Source organism: Doryrhamphus excisus, linkage group LG23 (genome assembly GCF_037039965.1).
Source record: "Doryrhamphus excisus strain RoL-2023G ecotype Guam linkage group LG23, RoL_Dexc_Guam_v1.1, whole genome shotgun sequence".
NCBI classification, from domain to species: domain Eukaryota; kingdom Metazoa; phylum Chordata; class Actinopteri; order Syngnathiformes; family Syngnathidae; genus Doryrhamphus; species Doryrhamphus excisus.
In genome coordinates this window covers 7331702-7353969 of record NC_136379.1, presented here as the reverse complement: position 1 = coordinate 7353969, position 22268 = coordinate 7331702, and the positions used below count along the sequence as shown (strand labels likewise).

The 22268-nt window shown below is 43.3% G+C and overlaps 1 protein-coding gene across 3 annotated transcripts in view; it reads left to right on the top strand.

The window, feature by feature from the left end:
* Positions 1-22268, top strand: part of LOC131109289 (LIM and calponin homology domains-containing protein 1) — a 45780-nt gene that overhangs the window by 19756 nt on the left and 3756 nt on the right. For 2 of the 3 annotated variants that reach the window (XM_078788506.1, XM_078788505.1), the window contains exons 6-21: positions 3701-3811; positions 4215-4413; positions 8066-8324; positions 11386-11403; positions 12782-12908; positions 13810-13967; positions 14070-14532; positions 15783-16088; positions 16855-16957; positions 17060-17145; positions 18275-18356; positions 18434-18502; positions 18568-18596; positions 20190-20282; positions 20927-21070; positions 21158-21252. In XM_078788506.1, the coding sequence (XP_078644632.1) occupies positions 3701-3811; positions 4215-4413; positions 8066-8324; positions 11386-11403; positions 12782-12908; positions 13810-13967; positions 14070-14532; positions 15783-16088; positions 16855-16957; positions 17060-17145; positions 18275-18356; positions 18434-18502; positions 18568-18596; positions 20190-20282; positions 20927-21070; positions 21158-21252 (2342 nt within the window). The remainder of the gene's footprint in view (positions 1-3700; positions 3812-4214; positions 4414-8065; positions 8325-11385; positions 11404-12781; positions 12909-13809; positions 13968-14069; positions 14533-15782; positions 16089-16854; positions 16958-17059; positions 17146-18274; positions 18357-18433; positions 18503-18567; positions 18597-20189; positions 20283-20926; positions 21071-21157; positions 21253-22268) is intronic. The other variant, XM_058061147.2, reaches the window with a different exon arrangement.

Here is a 22268-nt window from a genome sequence, read left to right as displayed (position 1 = left end):
ATATGTGTGTGTCATAATAGCGTGAGACACCCGCTGACACCGATGAGACAAAACCAGTACAACGATACACATCAACCTGTTTGTTTATACTACTTGTCTGTCAAAATAGCACTGAAGCCGCAGAAACCACGCAGCTCCTGGCCCACTTCCAGTTGCTGCTCTGATGTCTGCATGTTTTTTTTCTTCTTCTTATGCATTTCAAGGAGACCTGTGCTGATTTTACCGCTTTTAGTGCTACACATGAATTTGCATGAACATGTGGGACACCTCCTAATCGTCCATAGGTATGAATGTGAGTGTGAATGATTGTTTGTGTATATGTGATCTGTCATTGGACACCTCGCACACATCCTGGCACTTGGAACTTTCTTCGGCCCTGTGGGGGGTTATTTAGCTAGCCTACTTGATAAAACGTGCACTATACACTGTAAACCCGAATATGTTAGTAGAACTCAAAAAAAGTGAGGCAATTTTTGAGTTCATAAACTCAAACATTTGAGTATAACAGAGCTTTAATATTTGGAGTTGATATTAGATATACTTTTTTTTAAAAATTTTTATTGGTGAAAAGAGATATAGCTTTCTTTTTCGCATTCTTTCTGCCGTGGATTGTCATTTTTCTTTAATCTTCATCTCTCATTTCAATTCTTTCCATAGGAAACAAATCTATCTGATACAATGGATTTATTCTGAATTGATTCTTGGTTTGATTTATTCATGTTTAATAGGTACTTTTATTACTTTTTAATTAACTACGAGTTCATTATTTTAAGTAGGTTACACAAATCTGCAAAAGTTCATATTCATCAAAAATGACAAGTTAAATAAACTGAAAAGACAGATAATGCAACTGGCAAGTAGAACTTTTAAGAAAATTTTAAGTTAACTATACTTATACCAATTAATTATTCGGATTTACAGTGTCTTAAGTTGTATGTAAACTATGTTTTTAAGTTAATCTGACTTAATATAGCCATAGTTCAATTTAATCAAAACATATTAGTTAAAAGTACTCAAAATGAACTTGACATAATTAAGTTATTAGAACTTTTTTAAGAACTTTGAGTATGCATAACTTAATTTATTGAAGTACTTTGAACATTCGGGTTTACAATGTAGTTCAAAGACCGTGATGTTGACTCAAATCTTTGCAGAAAACTGAATCATACTAAAACCGAGCCGTACAAAGAGTGCCGTTTGACTGTAAGTGCATGAATCAGTATTGTATTATAATGATGGCTTCCTGGTATGAGTCAGTCATGCATGTTGCCGTTTCTCCGAATGCGGTCAGCATTCATTGTCGTGTGCGTGAGTGAAATAAGCTCATTAATCCACACTGGGCTCTGCTATGGAAGCCATCCCAGCGGAGCGAGGTGTTGACACGTAGGTCGTCCAATATAGCCGGCATCTTTGCTGACAGTGCTGAAGCCGCAGCTTTGTGTCATCGCCCATTCGGGATTTTTATCCATTTTGCATTTTTAACTCTAGGAAGCTCAGTCACTGTTGCTTTGTGCATTGTGTTCTGCTTCCACACACGGTCAGTGGATATGATGAATGGCTTGCTCAATCGTGTTAACCAATTCGGGTCTTGGAGCTTGTCACAGTGAAGAGGGGAGCTTTCCTGGGCGAATAATGTCTGGGCCTTTGTCGTGTTTGTGCAGGCAGCCATAGTAAACACGGGAGGAAGCCACCTTGGGTTGCTTTGTGTTGCAAAAAGCGAAAGGCCTTCCTTTAATCCGGCATCGGGCTGTTTAGTGGAATAGTGGAAGGAAACCGTTTATTCATTTTGTACTTTGGCAGACTTTACAGCAGGGGTCTCAAACACGCGGCCCGTGGGCCAAATGTGGCCCGCAGGACACTAGTTTGAGGCCCCCGCCTTGATATGAAAGTTTAATGTTAGTGCGGCCCGCGCAAGTTTGATACGGATGCTGTATGGTATCATGTACCCAGAAAAAATGATTGCGTTTGATTAATGTTCATGTTAAAGGTTAAATAACTGTTAATAGTTATCCTCCCTATCCATGTGGAAGTGGTAAGTTTTTGGCTATTTAAGTTTAAAGGAAATAACTTGAAGGCTACCGTTTAGGTCGCTAGCTCTTTAGTTTGCGAGTTAGCATGTGTCTCAAGACCCTGCAGTTTTCTTCTAAATATGTGTGCTGATACTTTTTGGGCTATGTTTGCTGACACTGTTTTGGCTATGTTTTAGCTACATTTGCTAATATTCTTCTAGCTCAAGTTGCATTTGTTGATACTCGTCATGCTAGGTTTGCTGACTTTTGGCTACATTTGCTGATATTCTTCTAAATATGTATGCTGATACTTTTTGGGCTATGTTTGTTGACACTCTTTTGGCTACGTTTTAGCTACATTTGCTGATATTCTTCTAGCTGCAGCTGCATTTGTTGATACTCGTCATGCTAGGTATGCTGACTTTTGGCTACGTTTTGGCTACATTTGCTCATATTCTTCTAAATATATGTGTTGATACTTTTTGGGCTATGTTTGTTGACACTCTTTTGGCTACGTTTTAGCTACATTTGCTGATATTCTTCTAGCTGTAGCTGCATTTGTTGATACTCGTTATGCTAGGTTTGCTGACTTTTGGCTACATTTGCTGATATTCTTCTAAATATGTGTGCTGATACTTTTTGGGCTATGTTTGTTGACACTTTTTGGCTACATTTTAGCTACATTTGTTGGTATTCTTCTAAATATGTGTGCTGATACTTTTTGGGCTATGTTTGTTGACACTCTTTTGGCTACGTTTTGGCTACATTTGCTGATATTCTTTTAGCTGTAGCTGCATTTGTTGATACTCGTCATGCTAGGTTTGCTGACTTTTGGCAAATGTTTTGGCTACATTTGCTGATATTCTTCTAAATATGTGTGTTGATACTTTTTGGGCTATGTTTGTTGACACTCTTTTGGCTACGTTTTAGCTACATTTGCTGGTATTCTTCTAGCTGTAGCTACATTTGTTGATAATCGTCATGCTAAGTTTGCTGACTTTTGGCTACGTTTTGGCTACATTTGTTGGTATTCTTCTAAATATGTGTGTTGATACTTTTGGGCTATGTTTGTTGACACTCTTTTGGCTACGTTTTAGCTACATTTGCTGATATTCTTCTAGCTGTAGCTGCATTTGTTGATACTCGTCATGCTAGGTTTGCTGACTTTTGGCTACGTTTTGGCTACATTTGCTCATATTCTTCTAAATATATGTGTTGATACTTTTTGGGCTATGTCTGTTGACACTCTTTTGGCTACGTTTTAGCTACATTTGCTGATATTCTTCTAGCTGCAGCTGCATTTGTTGATACTCGTCATGCTAGGTTTGCTGACTTTTGGCTACGTTTTGGCTACATTTGCTGATATTCTTCTAATATGTGTGCTGATACTTTTTGGGCTGTTTGTTGACACTCTTTTGGCTACGTTTTGGCTACATTTGCTGATATTCTCATAACTGACCTATTTTGGCCACGTTTGCTGACAACAACAAAGTGACAATATAAAAGCACAGATGTGTCTCATGGATCAAAACTTTCTGCAGGTGATATTTGAAATTACGCTGGTGTTTCTGAATGGGATCGTCCTTTTATTGTAAACACTGCAGATGCTTTACTTAGCAATGATAACACACACCAAAGCAGGGAGCATCTGCGGCAGTAATGTGCAGCCCCCTTTGTCGCCATGTGTGCAGGTTCTAATCACCATTTACTGGCTGGGTCGGGCTGCCAACGGCTGCACCTCCTACAACGGGCCCACGTTGGACCTGAGGGAGTTTGAGGGCCTGCTGTCACAGATGCGAAAGGTATCAGCAACTTTAATAAGGTGTTATTGTGTCTACTTGGACGTGCAACACGTCAAAGACAAATCACAGAATTGTTGTTGCACAACAAAAGGAAACGAGACGCCTTTTTTTTTTTTTTTGCTAGACAGGAAAGGCCTTTCCCCACCTTCCATTAGCAGCTCAGATATTTTTCAAGCATAAACAGTGGGAGGGAGGAGCCAGTCTAGGGAGCGTGATCGCATGTGGATGAGGAGCAGAGAAAGTTAGAGCAGAGGTGCTTTAAATAGAAGGATGTTTATAGATGTCAGGAGATAGAAATATTCCTCAAAGTATGCTTGGCCAGGTAAACCTTTCAGTCTTTTTACATGTGATATGAATACATTAGAGTGTGATTGACGGTGTCTTGACGTGTGTTGACATCAAGGAGGCGGAGGTGGCAGAGAGCCCCCAACGCAGCATCCGGGACAGCGGCTACATCGACTGCTGGGACTCCGAACGCAGCGACTCTCTTTCCCCGCCACGCCACGGCCGCGAGGACTCTTTCGACAGCCTGGACTCCTTCGGCTCACGCTCGCAACAAACCCCGTCGCCGGACGTCCTGGTGGCCCGCGGCAGCAGCGATGGTAGGAAGCACGCCACACACACACACACACACACATGCAGCTCCATAAAGGTGCACTGTTGTGCTCTGATTGATGTCATTTTAGTAAGCAAGCACTTTTTGATAGGCGCACAGAGAAAAATGAGGCCCATTGTGTTTGTACAGCCTTGCTACTGTTGTGAGGCCCTGTGTTGAGCATTGTGTGTTATTGCAAGGCAACGCCCAGTCGCAGTTAAAAGGCCTTTTCAATCATTTTAAAGGCTTTTTTTTATCCATGCAGATTTAAGATCTTCACTTCATCATTCACTCAGTAGTAGTTATTGTTATTGTGGTATAGTTTAAAGGATGAAAAAGCTACTCAGCCACCTCTCACACCCGACAGAGGGATGAATTATTTCATTTCTGCATCTTCATGTGCTACCTGGGTGTTGCATTGTCACACCGTACAGCACAAACGTCAACAAGAAGAATCAGACGTGCGTCGTGTCGAGGCTTGCGTGTTGCAGCGTTCCCTGGCACCTCTCTATCAGCGGGGGGATAATCCGCCCCGGCCCCTGACATCCAAACTTCAAGTGTTTCTGCCTTTTTTTGGAACCTTTTGTTCGCGCTGCAGGTGTTTCTTTTCTGCACGTGTTGATTGAGAGGAGCGATGGGACTCGAGAGAGCCATGAAGTCACTTGAGTTGAGCACTTGTTTGTTTTATTTAGGAACAGTTCAATCCGACTGAGATGTGATGACAACAGAAACTTGCAGCTTTGGCTTTTGGTGAGAAATTAGTGAGAAAAGTGAGAAATTAGCATAAGCAGTCCCATGTTCCTGTCTAATTCTTACTATACCAGGGGTGTCCAAACTTTTTCCAGCAAAGGCTACATAATGGAAAATGAAAGGATTTTTTCCCTCATATTATTATGACATTATTATAACTTTTTTCTCTTAATATTTTGACTTTTCCATTTTTGCAGTTAATAATTTTTTTTATTAGATTTTTAGAATGGGGCTGCACGGTGGTTGAGTGGTTCGCGCTCAGACCTCACAGCTAGGAGACCAGGGTTCAATTCCACCGTCGGCCATCTCTGTGTGGAGTTTGCATGTTCTCCCCGTGCATGCGTGGGTTTACTCCGGTTTTCTCCCACATTCCAAAAACAGGCTAGGTTAATTAGCGACTCCAAATTGTCCATAGGTATGAATGTGAGTGTGAATGGTTGTTTGTCTATATGTGCCCTGTGATTGGCTGGCCACCAGTCCAGGGTGTACCCCGCCTCTTGCCCGAAGACAGCTGGGATAGGCTCCAGCACCTCGTGAGGATAAGCGGTAGAAAATGAATTAATTAATATATTTAGAACGGCGGTCAAGTGGTTAGCACGCAGACCTCACAGCTAGGAGACCAGGGTTCAATTCCACCCTCTGCCATCTCTGTGTGGAGTTTGCATGTCCTCCTCGTGCATGCGTGGGTTTTCTCCGGGTACTCCGGTTTCCTCCCACATTCCAAAAACATGCTAGGTTAATTAGCGACTCCAAATTGTCCATAGGTATGAATGTGAGTGTGAATGGTTGTTTGTCTATATGTGCCCTGTGATTGGCTGGCCACCAGTCCAGGGTGTACCCCACCTCTTGCCCGAAGACAGCTGGGATAGGCTCCAGCACCCCCGCGACCCTCGTGAGGAAAAAGCAGTAGAAAATGAATGAATGAATTTTTAGAATGTGCTGCGGGCTAATAAAAAAAAAAAAACAGTCGGCCACAAACGGACCCGGGACTCACTTTGGACACCCCTGCATCATATAATCTAGATAGATGAGAGAATGTGCCTGCATTCTTGTGCCCCCATCACTGCACCAACACACTGCCAAACGCCTTCTGTTGTGCGTGCCCACATGCAATCCAAATGTTAAATGAAGAGCCAGGTTGGAAAAGCTTCGGAATGGAAGCAGTCACTCCTGGAATGCTTTTGAACATCGATGATGATGATGAAAAACAGAAAAAAAAAAGGATATGGCTACTTGACTGGGTTTGATGCCGTCTGCTGTGTTCTTCAACTGGCCAAGGATTGCATCAGAAAGTCAGGAGACAACGTACGTACGTGTTAGACCACATGGATCCTGTTCATAGATCTATTTTGGTGTGCAGCCATCGCTCCTGTATCCACAATGTTGGATATCCGGGTGTGTTCCTGCGTCCTCACCATTCCCACCTTAGTCCAAAGTTGACACGGACCCAGGAGTCAGCAACAAGCGTGACGGTGCCCGGGCAGGAGTCCTCGCTCAGACCAGGTTCTGCCCCTGTCCTGACCTTTTTTGACAAAGCTTCGGGACAATCGAGCTCTGTAAACCGACCTCGCCCCGACAGCAATTAGAGGACAGACAGAAGAGTTTAATTCAATCTGGGAACGAAATTCTATCTCGGCAACACGCCTCTGCCCGCGCCAAGTATGGACAGTCGATACAGTGTTGGTAAACGACCCGCTTTGTGTTTGGGGGGACTTGTTTCTTTGGGAAAGACCACTTTTTTTTTTTTTTTTAGAAAATGAAGTCAGCTAATTTGGAGTAAATGATTATTACCCACGGTGCCATCTATTCCCGTTTTCCTTTTCCTGCTGGTCTCTTCATATCCAGTAACCACCATCCATAATATCCCATCACGGATGTTTCATCATGGTGCCTTGTGGTTCTGACCCAAGAAAACGCCCCCGAAGCTTTCAGTGTTCCCATATGTGCTGCGAGACGGTATTGCCTGGCAACATGTGTGGACTCCCCCTCATCCATGTTGGAAGCACATGCCATTATTCAGTCATTCATTCATTTTCTACCGCTTATCCTCACGAGAGTTGCAGGGGGTGCTGGAGCCTATCCCAGCTGTCTTCGGGCGAGAGGCGGGGTACACCCTGCGCATGCATAGCAAACAAAATGAATATAGTTGTAATTAATGGTATGAGAATAAAGTCAAAAAACATGTGTTGCCGTAACAGCTGAACTGGACAATGAGTTGCTGGAAACGGGGTTATTTGTGGTTGCGTGTTAGATTCCTATACCGTACGTCACGTACATTCAAAGGAAAGCAGTACATGTGCTGAACATCTTGCAGAAGGATCAGTTGAAGCAAGGTATCTATGACCTGGCGCTGGAGCGCATTCAGGCACGCAGCGCTAAATACCCCGCTAAATGGAAGGCAGCAGTGAGCGCACGCCACAGGAATGGTAAACACGACGTCCTCATCACGTCTCTGCTCCGTGTTTACCTTGAGGATTATTATGTAACCTCATCTCAAGGGGGGGGAGAATTTTGCGGGCAGGGAAAAGTCCTTGAGCACTCAGCCGCCAATCCAGGTGTCGACTCGCATATTAAACATCGGATGCGACCACGGCATCATAATCATATTCTTTGAGGAGATGCATGTTATAATGTCATTTATGTGTGTAACAAACAGACACGGTGATGATTTTATATGCTGATAAAAGGGTGGCTTTGTGTGTTATTAAGTGATGTCATGCACTGCAGATATTTTTAGTGTGCAAAACAAAGTCACCCGCCACTATAATTATGCTTTCCTTCACTTGTCTATATTGGAATGCATGAGGGGAATCCCAGATACGGAGGTCTGCTGCAACATGGCGGACTATGATTACGCAATTTGATGTCTTCTCTTAGAAGGCAACTCACATCTCTCCTGCACCCAACAGGCCGCGGCAGCGACTCCGAGTCGGACGGCCCACCCCACAGGAAGACCCCCGACATCCACAAGGATGACATGCTGGCCCGGCGGACCTCCGTGAGCGAGCTGCGGACCGCCATGCCCTTCAACCAGTACCTGCCCAACAAGTGCAACCAGAGCGGGTATCTGCCGCTGCCTCTGCGGAAGAAGAAGAGCGACACGGAGGAGGGCGATCGTAAGAGCTGGAGTACGGCCACTTCGCCAGTAGGAGGAGAAAGGCCTCTGCGGTACGTGCATCTTGTGAAATATTCACCCTCGGGCATGTTGCACGACATTTCATTTCTTTGTTTCATACTAAAGCCTTTCCAGGACGAGAAATGTTTTGGCAGGGAATTTGTCTATTAGCATATTTTAAAGCGTACATGTACTTTATGGCCAAATTGATTAATTGATTACCTTCCCTTGAGATACATGTGCTTGGAGATTGAAAAAGCACTCTAATATATAATATATTATATATATATATATAAATAAATATAAATGTTGTTATATAAATATAATATATAATTGTGATAATAATAATGATAATAATCTGCATGTGACTTGTATACAGCGGATTCTTGGATCATGTCCGGATTTAGACTTTTTTTGTACTGTTATTCAAATTTACTTATTTTTATATATATTTTATTATTATAAAATTATTATATATTTATATTATTCTATATTTTTAACTTATTTTTAAGTATTATTATTAATAAGACTGTCCAATTATTATAATAATATATTATGTAATTATTAATTAATATAATTGAATTTTTAATTATTTATATTATATAATATAATATTTTTATTTAAATATAATATATAATGATAATAATAATAATCATAATAATCTGCATGTGACTTGTCTACAGTGGATTCTTGGATCATGTCCGGAATTTGGCTTTTTTTGTACTGTTATTCAAATTTACTTATTTTTATATATATTTTATTATTATAAAATTATTATATATTTATATTATTATATATTTTAACTTATTTTTAATTATTATTATGAATAAGACTGTCCAATTATTATAATAATATATTATTTAATTATTAATTAATATAATTGAATTTTTCATTATTTATATTATATAATATAATATTTTTATTTAAATATAATACATAATGATGATAATAATAATCATAATAATCTGCATGTGACTTGTATACAGTGGATTCTTGGATCATGTCCGGATTTAGACTTTTTTTGTACTGTTATTCAAGTTTACTTATTTTTTTTAATTTATTTTTATATATATTTTATTATTATAAAATTATTATATATTTATATTATTATTTTATATTATTATATATTTTAAACTTATGTTTAATTATTATTATTAATAAGACTGTCGAATTATTATAATAATATATTATTTAATTATTAATTAATATAGTTGAATTTTTCATTATTTATATTATATAATATACTATTTTTATCATTATTTTCCCTCATAATATTTTGACTTTATTCCCATAATAATGTAACTTTTTCCTGTTAAATTATGATTTTAAATATGCCCCAATGTGCACCATCCTAGCCACGGGCCAATAAAAAAGCCATGTGAAACACATCATGTAACTTAGACTAGACACTTACACCTATACTAAGGCATGCTGGGAAGCCCACACGTACACTCCCTCAACCAGACGTTACCCAGCATGTCTTGCAGGTTAAATGTTGTGTTATTTATCAGTTTATCATGGAGGAAACCGCTAACCCACTTTATAGATTCCACACCTTTTTATTTGAATTTGCACCACAATGCAGTGGATTCTTGTCCCGGGCCCCCACGCCATTCATCTTGGGCCCTTTTTCCATAATCCTGCTACCGCAGGCAAACAGCATTGACCGTAAACATAGCCTCCCTTGGCTGTGGCAAGTAATCCTAGCAAAAACAGGCATGGACCAGCACAAGTCAGACCTTGTCTCGGATAGAGTTCAGGAACGAGGACACGGGACCCTCCCTCAGGATGTCAGGAAATGAGCACCGCTTCCTTCGCTGACCGTGATCTGACAGCTGCACACTTTCTGCCTCCTCGGCAATCGTGTTAGAGGTTCATCGCCGTCCGACAAACAACACCTCCGGAGGTGTTTAAGTTTGCTCTGCTCTCCGCAGTTCTTCATCTCGCTCGTGCTCGGAGGAACTCTCTCACCGGGCAACAAGTCCCGTCGACACATGCGGCCGCAGTCTTCCTGAGGAGGCCGCCTCGCCAACGGGAGATGCCGTCACTCGTTTAATCACGGGCACACCCCTGACCCCGACCGGAGGCATCGGCTTCCCATGCCCCCTTCTTCCTGTGTCTGCTGCCATCACTGGCCGACGGAAAGGGAGTGCTCACAACGAGGCTTTCTCGGATCGAGATTTTCCAGCAACGTGAGGCGCCCCCCCCTAACCGGGTCTTGCAAGCACGTTGCTCAAGGAAGCACCCGGATCCATCTGCATGTATCTTTTCTTATTTCATTCAGCACCTGAACGCAACCTTATGTTGGCTTTACCACTGCAGTCCTTTTCCACTTTTTACAAGAACATCTCATTTTCTCTTGTGGTGTCGCACAAGCGTACTAACGCACACTTGTTGATGCTAAATCTGTTTCTACGACCCCATTGAGAGACTGGCAGGCAGTTTTGAGGACGCCACTTTCCCACGAGTGTCACACGAGTGCGTCACCTGTCACACTCATGCATGCATCTGGAACGATGTCAACGTGAACGGGCCCCGCACTTAATCACAGAGCGCAGTCTTTCTTCAAATAGTCATCTTCCACTTCTATCTGGTCTTGCTTCAGCGAGCCCCCCCCCCCGCCCCCCTCCCTCTCTAAATTTAGCTTCTCTCTTGTGGCGATCGACTGCAGGCCACTCTTTATCTCACACCCTTTGGAGGCAGCCTCATGAAAGAGACTGAAGAGCATAATTGGAGACGCACGTTATACCGTTACATGTCGTCGGAAATTCAAATAATAATAATCTTTCTGCTGAGATTTATCATTCTGGTTGGTGGGGATGGGGGGGGGGGGGGGGCGCTGCAGTGAAAACATCTTGTCTGCTGTGGCTGGGTGTGGATAAGGCTGCCCTCTTGTGATTATTCCAAGCATCATCAAAAAAGCCTTAAATCTGGCATGCATCATCATCCTCATCTAATACCACTGTGTACCACCAGTGTACCACCAGTGTACCACCGAGTACCACCGTGTACCGTGGCCACTCGCAATAATCCACAGTAACGTGCCTTAGTGCTTGTGTTCATGTCTTTGTGATTGTGTGTGTGTGTCTCTCCATGCTCGCCGCGTCCTGACAGTGTGTCAGGTGACCCGCAGTAAGTCGTCCCATCGCCACTGCTGCAGGGCCTGTGCTGCAGTGCACCGAATGTCATCCGCTTACCATGTGGGAACATCTGCCAGCTCTTTTATGAAAATAATGCACCCAAGTAGTGTCCTTGTCGGCTTCCCGAGTAGAAACGTGTGATTATATCAGTGCAGTACTGTGGTTTTGGCAAGGATGGGACATTTGAATTTTTTTTTTTCAAGTGCTATGTATTTCCATATTTCCTATGAAGTGGAAAAGGATCATTCCAAAATATTAATTCCAGGGGTGCTCATTCAATCTAATTTGGGGGTCTGGGTGCATCAAGTATTCAGTCACAGGGCTCCTACTACAAGCATTGGAGGAGAATACATTTCTATCTTAACTCTAAACTCCTAACTTTAGCAACGTTTTACTCAAATAGTGCCGCAAAGCATGCTGGGAAGCCAGAAGTACTCCCAGCGACAATAATGAAACAGATGTTACCACATGAAACAAACTTTGTAGAAAGACTTCATGGATCTGTGTCAGAGGTACTCGGTACGTCACAAAAGCAGGGGTGTCCAAACACTGAAGGCCAAGTACTGACAATTGGAAGGGTGCGTATGCACAGTACTTCTACAGTATATACTGTACTTCAAGAAAAAACTGCATCTCAGCTGTGTGATACAGGTGGAAAAGCCTATAATTAGTATCAACTTACCTCTTGGCCTTTTTGTTGTCCCATTTTTGCCCTTTTTTGTTTTATGAATACTTCACTTTCCTCTAAAATAATTTTGTAAATAATATTCTGTAATATCCTTTCATTTTCTCATATTATAACTTTTCTCCAATCTAATTTTCCCCATAATAATACTTAATTTTGTTTTGTTTGTCATACTATTATGACTTTTTATATAGCATATTTTCTTTAATATTTCAACTATATGCCACTAAAATGAAATCATTTTTCATCGTAATGCTACGATGTTGTTACAACTTTGCCTTGTTACATTACAACATTTAATTTGTCTAAATATTTGGACTTTAATTCCTGTAAAATTACTGATTTTTAAATGTAATTTCTCATTGAATGATATTTTTAGAATGCGCTGCGGGCCTCAAATGGGCCGGACCCCGGACTGCACTTTGGACACCCCTGAATTAAGGCTACTGCATATCGTATATTGTGTAGTTTGTTTAGTTTCCCTTATTGTAGACTGAATAAATAAATGAATGAATAATGGCGTTGTACCACTACGGTACTACCTTGTGTCTCCTGACTAGGAACATAAACAAGTAGTCGTGCTTCCTTTGGAGAAAACTAATCTAGGATAAATATGTCATGAAAAGCACTTCATTGATTTTTTTTTTGTCTGTGTCTCTCCCTCCCCTCCCGCTGTGCCCTGCAGGAGTGTGAGCATGATTGACATGCGTGCCGAGGAGGACGCCGTCCTGCAGCCGCACAGTCAAGCACGCCACGAGCTGATGCATAATCAGTACAACAGGATGAAGGAAGAGGACAGTCACTGGCAAGACGTGGGTATCATCGGCTCATTGGTTATCCTTTCCTTCATGTATTCATTCATTCATTCACAGCTTGTGGCGGTTGGTGGGGACCCTCCATGGTACATAATAGTAGTAGTAGTGGGGACCCTCCATGGTACATAGTAGTATTAGTAGTGGGGACCCACCATGGTACATAAGAGTCGTAGTAGCGGGGACCCTCCATGGTACATAATAGTCGTAGTAGCGGGGACCCTCCATGGTACATAATAGTCGTAGTAGCGGGGACCCACCATGGTACATAATAGTCGTAGTAGCGGGGACCCACCATGGTACATAATAGTCGTAGTAGCGGGGACCCTCCATGGTACATAATAGTAGTAGTAGTGGGGACCCTCCATGGTACATAATAGTAGTAGTAGTAGTGGGGACCCTCCATGGTACTTATTAGTAGTAGTAGTAGTGGGGACCCTCCATGGTACATAATAGCAGTAGTAGTTCGGACCCTCCATGGTACATAATAGCAGTAATGGGGACCCTCCATGGTACATAGTAGTAGTAGTAGTGGGGACCCTCCATGGTACATAGTAGTAGTAGTAGTAGTAGCAGTAGTGGGGACCCTCCATGGTACATGATCGTAGTAGTGGGGACCCTTGTAGCGGGGACCCTCCATGGTACATAATGGTAGTAGTGGGGACCCTCCATGGTACATAATAGTAGTAGTAGTAGTGGGGACCCTCCATGGTACATAATAGTAGTAGTAGTAGTGGGGACCCTCCATGGTACATAATAGTAGTAGTGGGGACCCTCCATGGTACATAATAGTAGTAGTAGTAGTGGGGACCCTCCATGGTACATAATGGTAGTAGTGGGACTCTCCATGGTACTTAATAGTAGTTGGCATTTTTCAACATGCACAACATTCTGTTGGTAGGACCTGGCCCGCTGGAAAAGTCGGAGGCGGAGCATCTCCCAGGACCTGATCAAAAAGGAGGAGGAGAGGAAGCTGATGGAGCAGCTCATGTCCGGAGACACCTGCATCTCCCACAGGAGGAGAAGCATCAAGACCTACAGAGAGATTGTAGAAGACAAGTAGGTCAAACTTGCCAGAGAATATTTGTGTCTGGGACATAAGAGTACTGTCGTTTTCCAACTCGAAAAAAAAAGCAACAGAGCAACTCCTCTTCCTCGCAGGGAACGTCGTGAGGAGGAGCTGCGGGCAGCTTACAGGAGAGCCAGAACCCCAGAGGAGGCGTCCTTCATCCTGCAGCGCTACGCCCAGCGCTTCTCCATCAGCGAGGCCGTGCTGGAGCGCCTGCAACTGCCCAAGCTCCTGGACCGCAGCATTTCCGCTGACCCGTCCATCCCTTGCTTACCCATCTCCCTCTCGCCGTCACCGACCACCCCCTCGGACACGGACCCCAACGGCCCTATGAAGTATCTGAGGCAGCAGTCCGCCCCGGCCCCTAGGTTCATGTCTATGCTAGAGGCGCGGGTTGACGAGTTCCCCAGAGACACGCCCCACCGGCCGCAGATCCGCGCACGCTCATCTGAGCCACCGTCCAATCGGGCGCTGCCGCCCAAGCCAGTGCCTTTGCTGAGCCCCAAGCCTTACTTCCAGTCCTGGCCCTCCACGCCGGAACCCTGGTCCAGCAAGGTGAGTCATATCAAGACCCTCAGTTCCTCATTCCTTGACATCAGATTCCACTCCACATCCACGGTGAGGAGCAAACGCTTCTCTGTGAGCTTTCCCTGTGGAAAAAAATGGAAGCGTACATGAAAGAGATGTTTCTCCGAGCTCGGAAGCGAGGCTACCAGGCTAAAAGGAGCCCAGTGCTTCCCTGGAATGTCTTGTCAGGAGTCCGAGCCGAGTCCAGCTTTGAATGGAGCCTTGTGTTCCCTATTGACTTAAGAAGCCGAGGAGAAGGACCCTCTCCACATGGAGTGGGCTCCCTTGCGCACAAAGAGGGCCCACACAGGCTGTTCGGAGACGCATGAGAAGGTGGAAGGTACAGAGGGCGCCCACTGAGAAGCGCCATTCATGCTGCTCCGCCGGCGTGTCTTAAGTTAGCGCTCCCCAGGAGCTCCTCACACATATATTAGTGCGGCTTTGTCACCGGGGCCCGCTTGGTGCTGAGGGCGCCATGAATAGCCGACGGCACACTGGGAGGCGTGGCCTGTAATCAGCACAAATTAGGTCATGAGTGGGTTTTAGTTGTATTTCTTATTACCTCCACCAAGGTAGCAGAAGTTAGTCTATTTGTTGATTGCCTGTTCAAGCTAGTGTTTCCTTGCCTCCGTCACCAAGTGTTGCTCACTTGTGGTCTTTTTTTTTTTTTTTTCATGCACAAAACCCCTCGCCGATTTCCACTCAACTTTGTGTTTGGGTGTGAACCAAAGGCCAGTACGTTTTGGCATATTAGCACCACCTACTGGACCTACACCAGCTACTGAATATTCTAAAAATAGAATTTAACAAGAAAAGTAAAACCTTCTAATTAAACCTTCTAATTACATCATTAGAGCCCTGTAGACATAAAAAAACAGAACATAAGACAAATTATAGACTCGCATGTTAACATTTGTTCACTTTTTGACTGTCTGATCTATGAAGTACTTCCTGCAGTGGCTGTTGTCTCATCAATATAACAACACTGACACCTAGTGACCAGTATAAAATACTACATTGTCTTTGAATGCATCTTCTGAATGTCTTATATCTGTGTTTTTTTACATTTAAGCCATATTTATGCTTAATTTTGGCAAACCATGCAAACAATTTGATCTAATTTGCATATTTGTTACTAATAATAGGCCATAGTAAAAAAAAAAAAAAAAAGTGAAGCCACAAAAGAGATTAGTGTACAGCCTAGCATGGGCTTGTCTCAACGTCTTCTTCCTATGCAGCCTGATGGTTTGCTCCGGGTCAACGGCAACACGGAAGGGGATCCCGATGCTCCCATTACGCCCGAGAGCCCAGGAAGGGAATCCTCTCCGGTCTTCCTACCGTCCTCCCTGAAAACAGACAAGCCCAAGACCTGCGATGCTCCCTCGCCCGCCCACGGCAGCAGCAGCGCCTCCACTGGGAGCCCAGCGTCCACACATGCCAGTGCCAAGTCGTCGTCCGACGCTGACGTCTCTCTTCGGGACGTCCAGTATGACAAGGTCACTCGGCACTCGAGGCCGCCGAGCCGACCCACTTCACTGCCAACGGTAAATAGATATTAGAGATGGACTTTTTTCAAAGTGATATCCATAACTTTCGATATCATACCGATAATTAGATTTATTTGTAGTTTGTGTACAACTGGACGTAAGAAGGACGCAAATTTGGATTTGACCAACTGTGCTTGTTGATTTATCCTAATCAAATATCATGGAGCGGAGGGAACCAACTGCTGTGGCCCAGCCATGTGCGCTACATTCGGGCGCATGCTTCAAGCAGCCGGTGTGCCGCTACGGAGGTCGGGAACCGGAGTGTAGAGCAGGGGAGCCACTTGGCACGGCCCAGCTAGGTGTACTGTATTCAGGCACACGCTCCGAGCATTTTTGCTCCAACTAGCACACAAAATGTCTCTGGAAAAGTGAACATTTGTTTACAAGTGAACTTGGGGAAGTTACAACAGGCCGTTAGCATCACAGGCGGGATGAAGAAAAGAAGGGACGCTTGATTTGCTCACCCCCCGCACAGTACATTGGAGAGCTACTCATAATGTTGTTGGATCCATCCATATGACGTCATAATTCTAATCTAATATTTATAATATTTAATTATCATTTCATTGTTGAAACTTTGCCATGTTGGTCAAATGCATGAACGGACCATACCATTAAGTCTACCCGCACAGTCTAATTGTAGATTCTCTATGTAATGTTCCTTCAAGAGCCCCTTCACCACTGCAGCAGAAGCTAAACTTGAATGATTTATTGATTTTCCTGCAACATTTAATAATTTACATGCGCTTCTCTGCCCTTGTAGGAATTGCAGAAGCCGGAGGGAAGCTTTGGGAAAAGTGGAAGCCAGTCAGCAGCTGCCCCAGTGGAGGAAAAGTGGGAGGAAGAACGCCATCAAACACCTGCAGGTCTAAATCACAGGCTGCTATTATAATCTTATATCTAAGATCTAAACTGCTTATACGACTTAGTGTGACATTTCTGCCGTAACACCCTAAACATTTGTGCAGAGGCCAAACAGGAAGCGGTGCCATCGTGTCAAAGCATCTCTATCGGCGACCAATCGGGTGTTGGCACGCAGTCAACAAGCTCACAGGTGAGCATTGCCTACTGCAGCACCATCCCATACCATGTGGAAAACCAGCAGTCAATTCCAACACACTGCCGGAAAGAGCCCACGTGAATGCAACATCAGAGTGTAGCAAGGAGTGTATATTTTTAGTTAAAGTTCGAAAACAACGTTGCAGCTGAGTACAAAACTTGTCATGCACGAGTTTCCCGTGGTGGCGCACAACCGAGGGAAGTTTGATACCACCAAACTCATCTCGCTGAAGCCGGATTTTGGGTAAACAGAATCGATTTTCTACAAAATAACGGCCCAATTATGGTGATTGAAAGCACTATGGGGTGATTTATTCATTCATTCATTTTCTACCACTTATCCTCACGAGGGTCGGGGGTGCTGGAGCCTATCCCAGCTGTCTTCAGGCGAGAGACGGGGTACACGCTGGACTGGTGGCCAGCCAATCACAGGGCACATATAGACAAACAACCATTCACACTCACATTCATACCTATGGACAATTTGGAGTCGCTAATTAACCTAGCATGTTTTTGGAATGTGGGAGGAAACCGGAGTACCAGAAGAAAACCCACGCTTGCACGGGGAGAACATGCAAACTCCACACAGAGATCGCCGAGGGTGGAATTGAACCCTGGTCTCCTAGATGTAAGGTCTGCGCGCTAACCACTCGACCGCCGTTTTAAAAACATTCATTCATTTTCTACCGCTTTTCCTCACGAGGGTCACAGGGGTGCTGGAGCCTATCCCAGCTGTCTTCGGGCAAGATGCGGGGTACACCCTGGACTGGTGGCCAGCCAATCACAGGGCACATATAGACAAACAACCATTCACACTCATATTCATACCTATGGACGATTTGGAGTCGCTAATTAACCTAGCATGTTTTTGGAATGTGGGAGGAAACCGGAATACCAGAAGAAAACCCACGCTTGCACGGGGAGAACATGCAAACTCCACACAGAGATCGCCGAGGGTGGGATTGAACTCGGGTCTCCTAGTTGTGAGGTCTGCGAGCTAACCACTAGACCACCGTGCAGTTTTGATTTCCAAAAGCCTAAATTTGAGGGTTATTGAACACTGAATCGTGAATATGTGGTGATCCACTGTTCGTATCCTACCAATAACGCTGTCATACCTGCAGACGAGCATGCACAGTCACCTGGAGAGGAGCCACCTGAAGAAAGAGGAAGTAGCATCTTTATCTGCTCCGAGTACAACAGCAGGCCAGTAATACTACATTAGCTGCTGTTACCTTCTTCTAGGATTTACTTGGAGTAAATGGAATATTATTTCCTTATAGGATTTACAAACACTCTCCAGTCTCCTTTGACAAGCAGCAACCCAAATTTACGCTGGGAGTTCTTTGCAGGTAAGAGTGAAGGTTCTTGTTCGCGTTACGGTGTATCTAACGTCTTATGTTCTTATACTCGACAGAAAAAGGGGAGAAGGACCTCAGCAGCAACGTGAGTGCAATTTTACCTTCACTTCCAAAGTGTATGAAGATGCTTTTTCCCTGCTTCTCATCCGGCTTGTCATCCCCGAGGCCTGATGAGGACGCAGCAGAAAGCGTCTGTGATCCCGCCCCCTCCCTTTATGATTGTTGCTCACATCTCCCCTTCTGTCTTCTTTTTAGTAGGAGTGGATTGGCTAGCATTGGAGTAGTGCTGTTGTGGTAGACCAACTATCTCAGTCTCCTCTCTTCCCTCCGTTTTCCTGTGCTGGATGTGTCTGTTTGTCTTTTGGCTTCCTGGTTGGATGGCGTGTGTGTGTGTGTGTGCATGGCATCTGTGCATGTGTCGGGAATCCTATCAGGTGTCAATCCCGGTGTCACCTCAGGCCCGGCGGGCTGACCGCTGGTCCTGGGACCCGGACGAGGAGCGTAAGCGTCAGGAAAGGTGGCAGCAAGAGCAGGAGCGTATGCTGCAGGTACACGGATAGTTTAAGTAAGGCAGAGCATGGCGCATGACGCTTCCCCTTAAGGAGAAAAGCCGCCCCCCCACACCACCAGCACCGCAAAGGCGACCCCCCCACCCAGTTAAGGATAAGTTTGTTTTTTTTTGCCATTTTCCATTTACATCTTAGTTTCAACACAAGAAAACACGCACTTAACTATTCTCAACATTATTACATTATAATTGCTTGGTTTGATTCCCCACTTGGGCATCTCTGTGTGGAGTTTTAAACCATGAACATTTAAAAAAATGAAATTGGAAATTGTTTAACTCCCAAATTTTGATTCAAACTTTAATTTTTTAATTTAAATTTTTATTTTATTTAATAATGCAACTGCTTCCATTTAAAAGTAAAAATAATCAGATTTATGACTTTAAAAACGTAAAAAAAATTTGATTTTTTAAAATAAATAAATAAAACAGTGACAATTAAAAAAAATGACTAACCATTGCTGCTGCCAAAGCTTGATTCAGCTTAACATAAGTCCATTCCTCGCTATGACCACCAGAGGGCGGCATTGTGCAGAATAACCCTGTGGGTGATGCTGCTGTTTGCTGCCTCCCAGATCCCCTTATCTATCTCTGTCCTCCTCAGCCAGCAGGGAGGCGCATCTCACGTCGGCAGTGAGAACAGCTTCCTCCTCTCTGTCGCAGGACCGCCATCATTGATGATGTGCCGGGATGGACGGATGTGTGGCGCATCGTTGTCGTGATTTGCCCCGCTATAGTTCGTGTCTCCTCTCTCTGAATGTGCAACGTCATGCTTCCTGTGCAACTCCTGACCAAGACTATTGTGCTCAGTTTTTATAGTTAAGAGAGATGACCGTACAGCAAATTATTAGAAGCATCACAGTACACAATAATAAGTATGATAAATATGACATTAACCCTCTGAGCATTGTGGTCTTTGTTTAAAAATGGAAATGTGTTTGCATGTTCAGCTTTTGCTTGCTGCCTTCGTCTTTTTCTTTACATTTCACCCGAGTACCTTTTGCATTTTCAGCATCATAGAATTTTGGTTAAAGACATTTATTTATTAGTTGAATTATTTTCTTTAGTTTTCCTGTTCAGTGACTATTTGTGTTTGTGTTTCCGTGGCAACAGGAGAAGTACCAGCGGGAGCAGGCGAAACTGAAGGAGGAGTGGGAGAAAGCTCAAAGAGAGGTGGCGGAGGAGGAGAGGAGGTACCACGAGGAGGTGGGTGTACTAGTATTGTTAGTACTACTGTAGTAATAAAACATGTGATCCAGTAATCCCTCATTCATTCATTGGTTCATTGGTTCCAGACCCAACTGTGATAGGTGAATTTCCTGAAGTAGGTTATTATTATTTATGAATGGAATATTTTTTAATTGAAGTATAACATTACAGCGCTCTAGGCATGAAATAACACCCCTATAGTCAGATTTACACTCCTATTCCCCAATATAGTCGATTAAATAAGCAATTTTGGACATTTAATAAATAAGACTGCTTATGTATGTTGCTGTAAATGCGTTCCAGTCTTAGGGGAGTTGAGTCAGGGGCAGACTGGAAGTGACGTCAGCGTTGAGTTTTAGTTGGCCATGGGTTATGACCGCAACTGTATGCCATTGGGATTATTGTAAGGTCATTCAAAATGATGTTGTTCCGGTGATCAAGTCTGGTGCTTGTGTGTCATACCAAACATTATACTAACGTTACTGATACCCAGTGATTAGTGCAGAATACATATCATCACAATGTCTTTGAATGTGTATTCTTAATGCCTAAATATTTTATACTTTTATAAAAGCTTCATTTAGGCAAATAATAAAAAGTAGCAACATGGTAACGGTGTTGTTATCCTGGCGTTCCGACAGGAGCGTCGGATATTGGAAGAGACGGTCGCTCCTCTGACTCCCTCGCCCGGCCGCACCGAGCTCTCGCCAGACTCCCAGGAACCCCAGGACACCATTGTGCGTTCCCTGGCAGACTGGGAACGCAAGCAGGAGCGACTGCATTCGGTGAACTACTCCTTCTTATGAACTTTCAATCCAGACTGTCAGCTTTAAATAAATAAACGACCGAATGATGCTGATTGGCTGACACAGAAGGGAAGCGCAGAGAGCGGCGAATGGCGACGGCGGGAGAACGACAGGACGAGTGACATCAGCACCGCCGATGACAGTTTCAAGACAGGCAGAAGGTTTGTGAAATTGCAGTCTTGTCAGGAACCGATTGACCGCAATACAGTAAAGTCTCGTTATATCGATATCGGTTATATCGAAGTACTGCTTATTACGATACTATTTTCATTTCCCGGCAAATTTCTAGTCTTTTATGATATAATTAGTTCCGTTAGTACGATACCCGGTTATTATGATAATCCGGTTACTACGATGCCCTTTTCATCTCCCGCCAGCCAATTTGGTCTGCTTATATCGATACAAAAGCAGCTTAAATCAATCTTTGCTTAAGGATTTCAATACCAAAAAAGAACACGGCGAACGGCTGCTTCCAGTCAACTTTATTTTTCACACTTCCACCACCAGAGCGCAGCACACACACAGATTCCCGCACTTCCTGGTTCACAGGTCATGCTCAACCCGCCCCGCATAGCTGGCCAAACACATGCCTGCAACAGAAGAACCAACTGACATAGCATACACACCTATTCCAACGAAGACACAAGCGTACAAATACATGTATTTAATTGTGTTGTATTCAGATATCTTTTTATCGCTTGCAATAATGCGGGCCGCATTGATATGACAAAATTTACGGGGGGGGGGGGCAGACTATATATTTTACACGTAACAGTCCACCTGGTATTATTGTATCTGTAAAATTGTCATGCAATCTGCTATTATTATTTATTATTTTATATTTATATTTAAATATTTGAAAAATAATAAAATATTATAATAATTACAATAAAATTAAAATAATGATTATTATATTATTATTATGTAAAATAAGCAAATATAACAATAATATTATATATAATTAATATAATAATTTGCATTAATATAATAATTATACTAATAATAATGGTTCTAATAATAATCTAATAATAATAATAACTATTATTATTATTATTATGTGCTTGTGTCCCTTTTTTCAGGAACACTTTGTAAACAACAGACCATCTCAAAAAACGAAATTGATAAAACCATCAAAAGGTTGGCTCAGTCCATGATGCCAGGTTGTATGTTGAGTTTA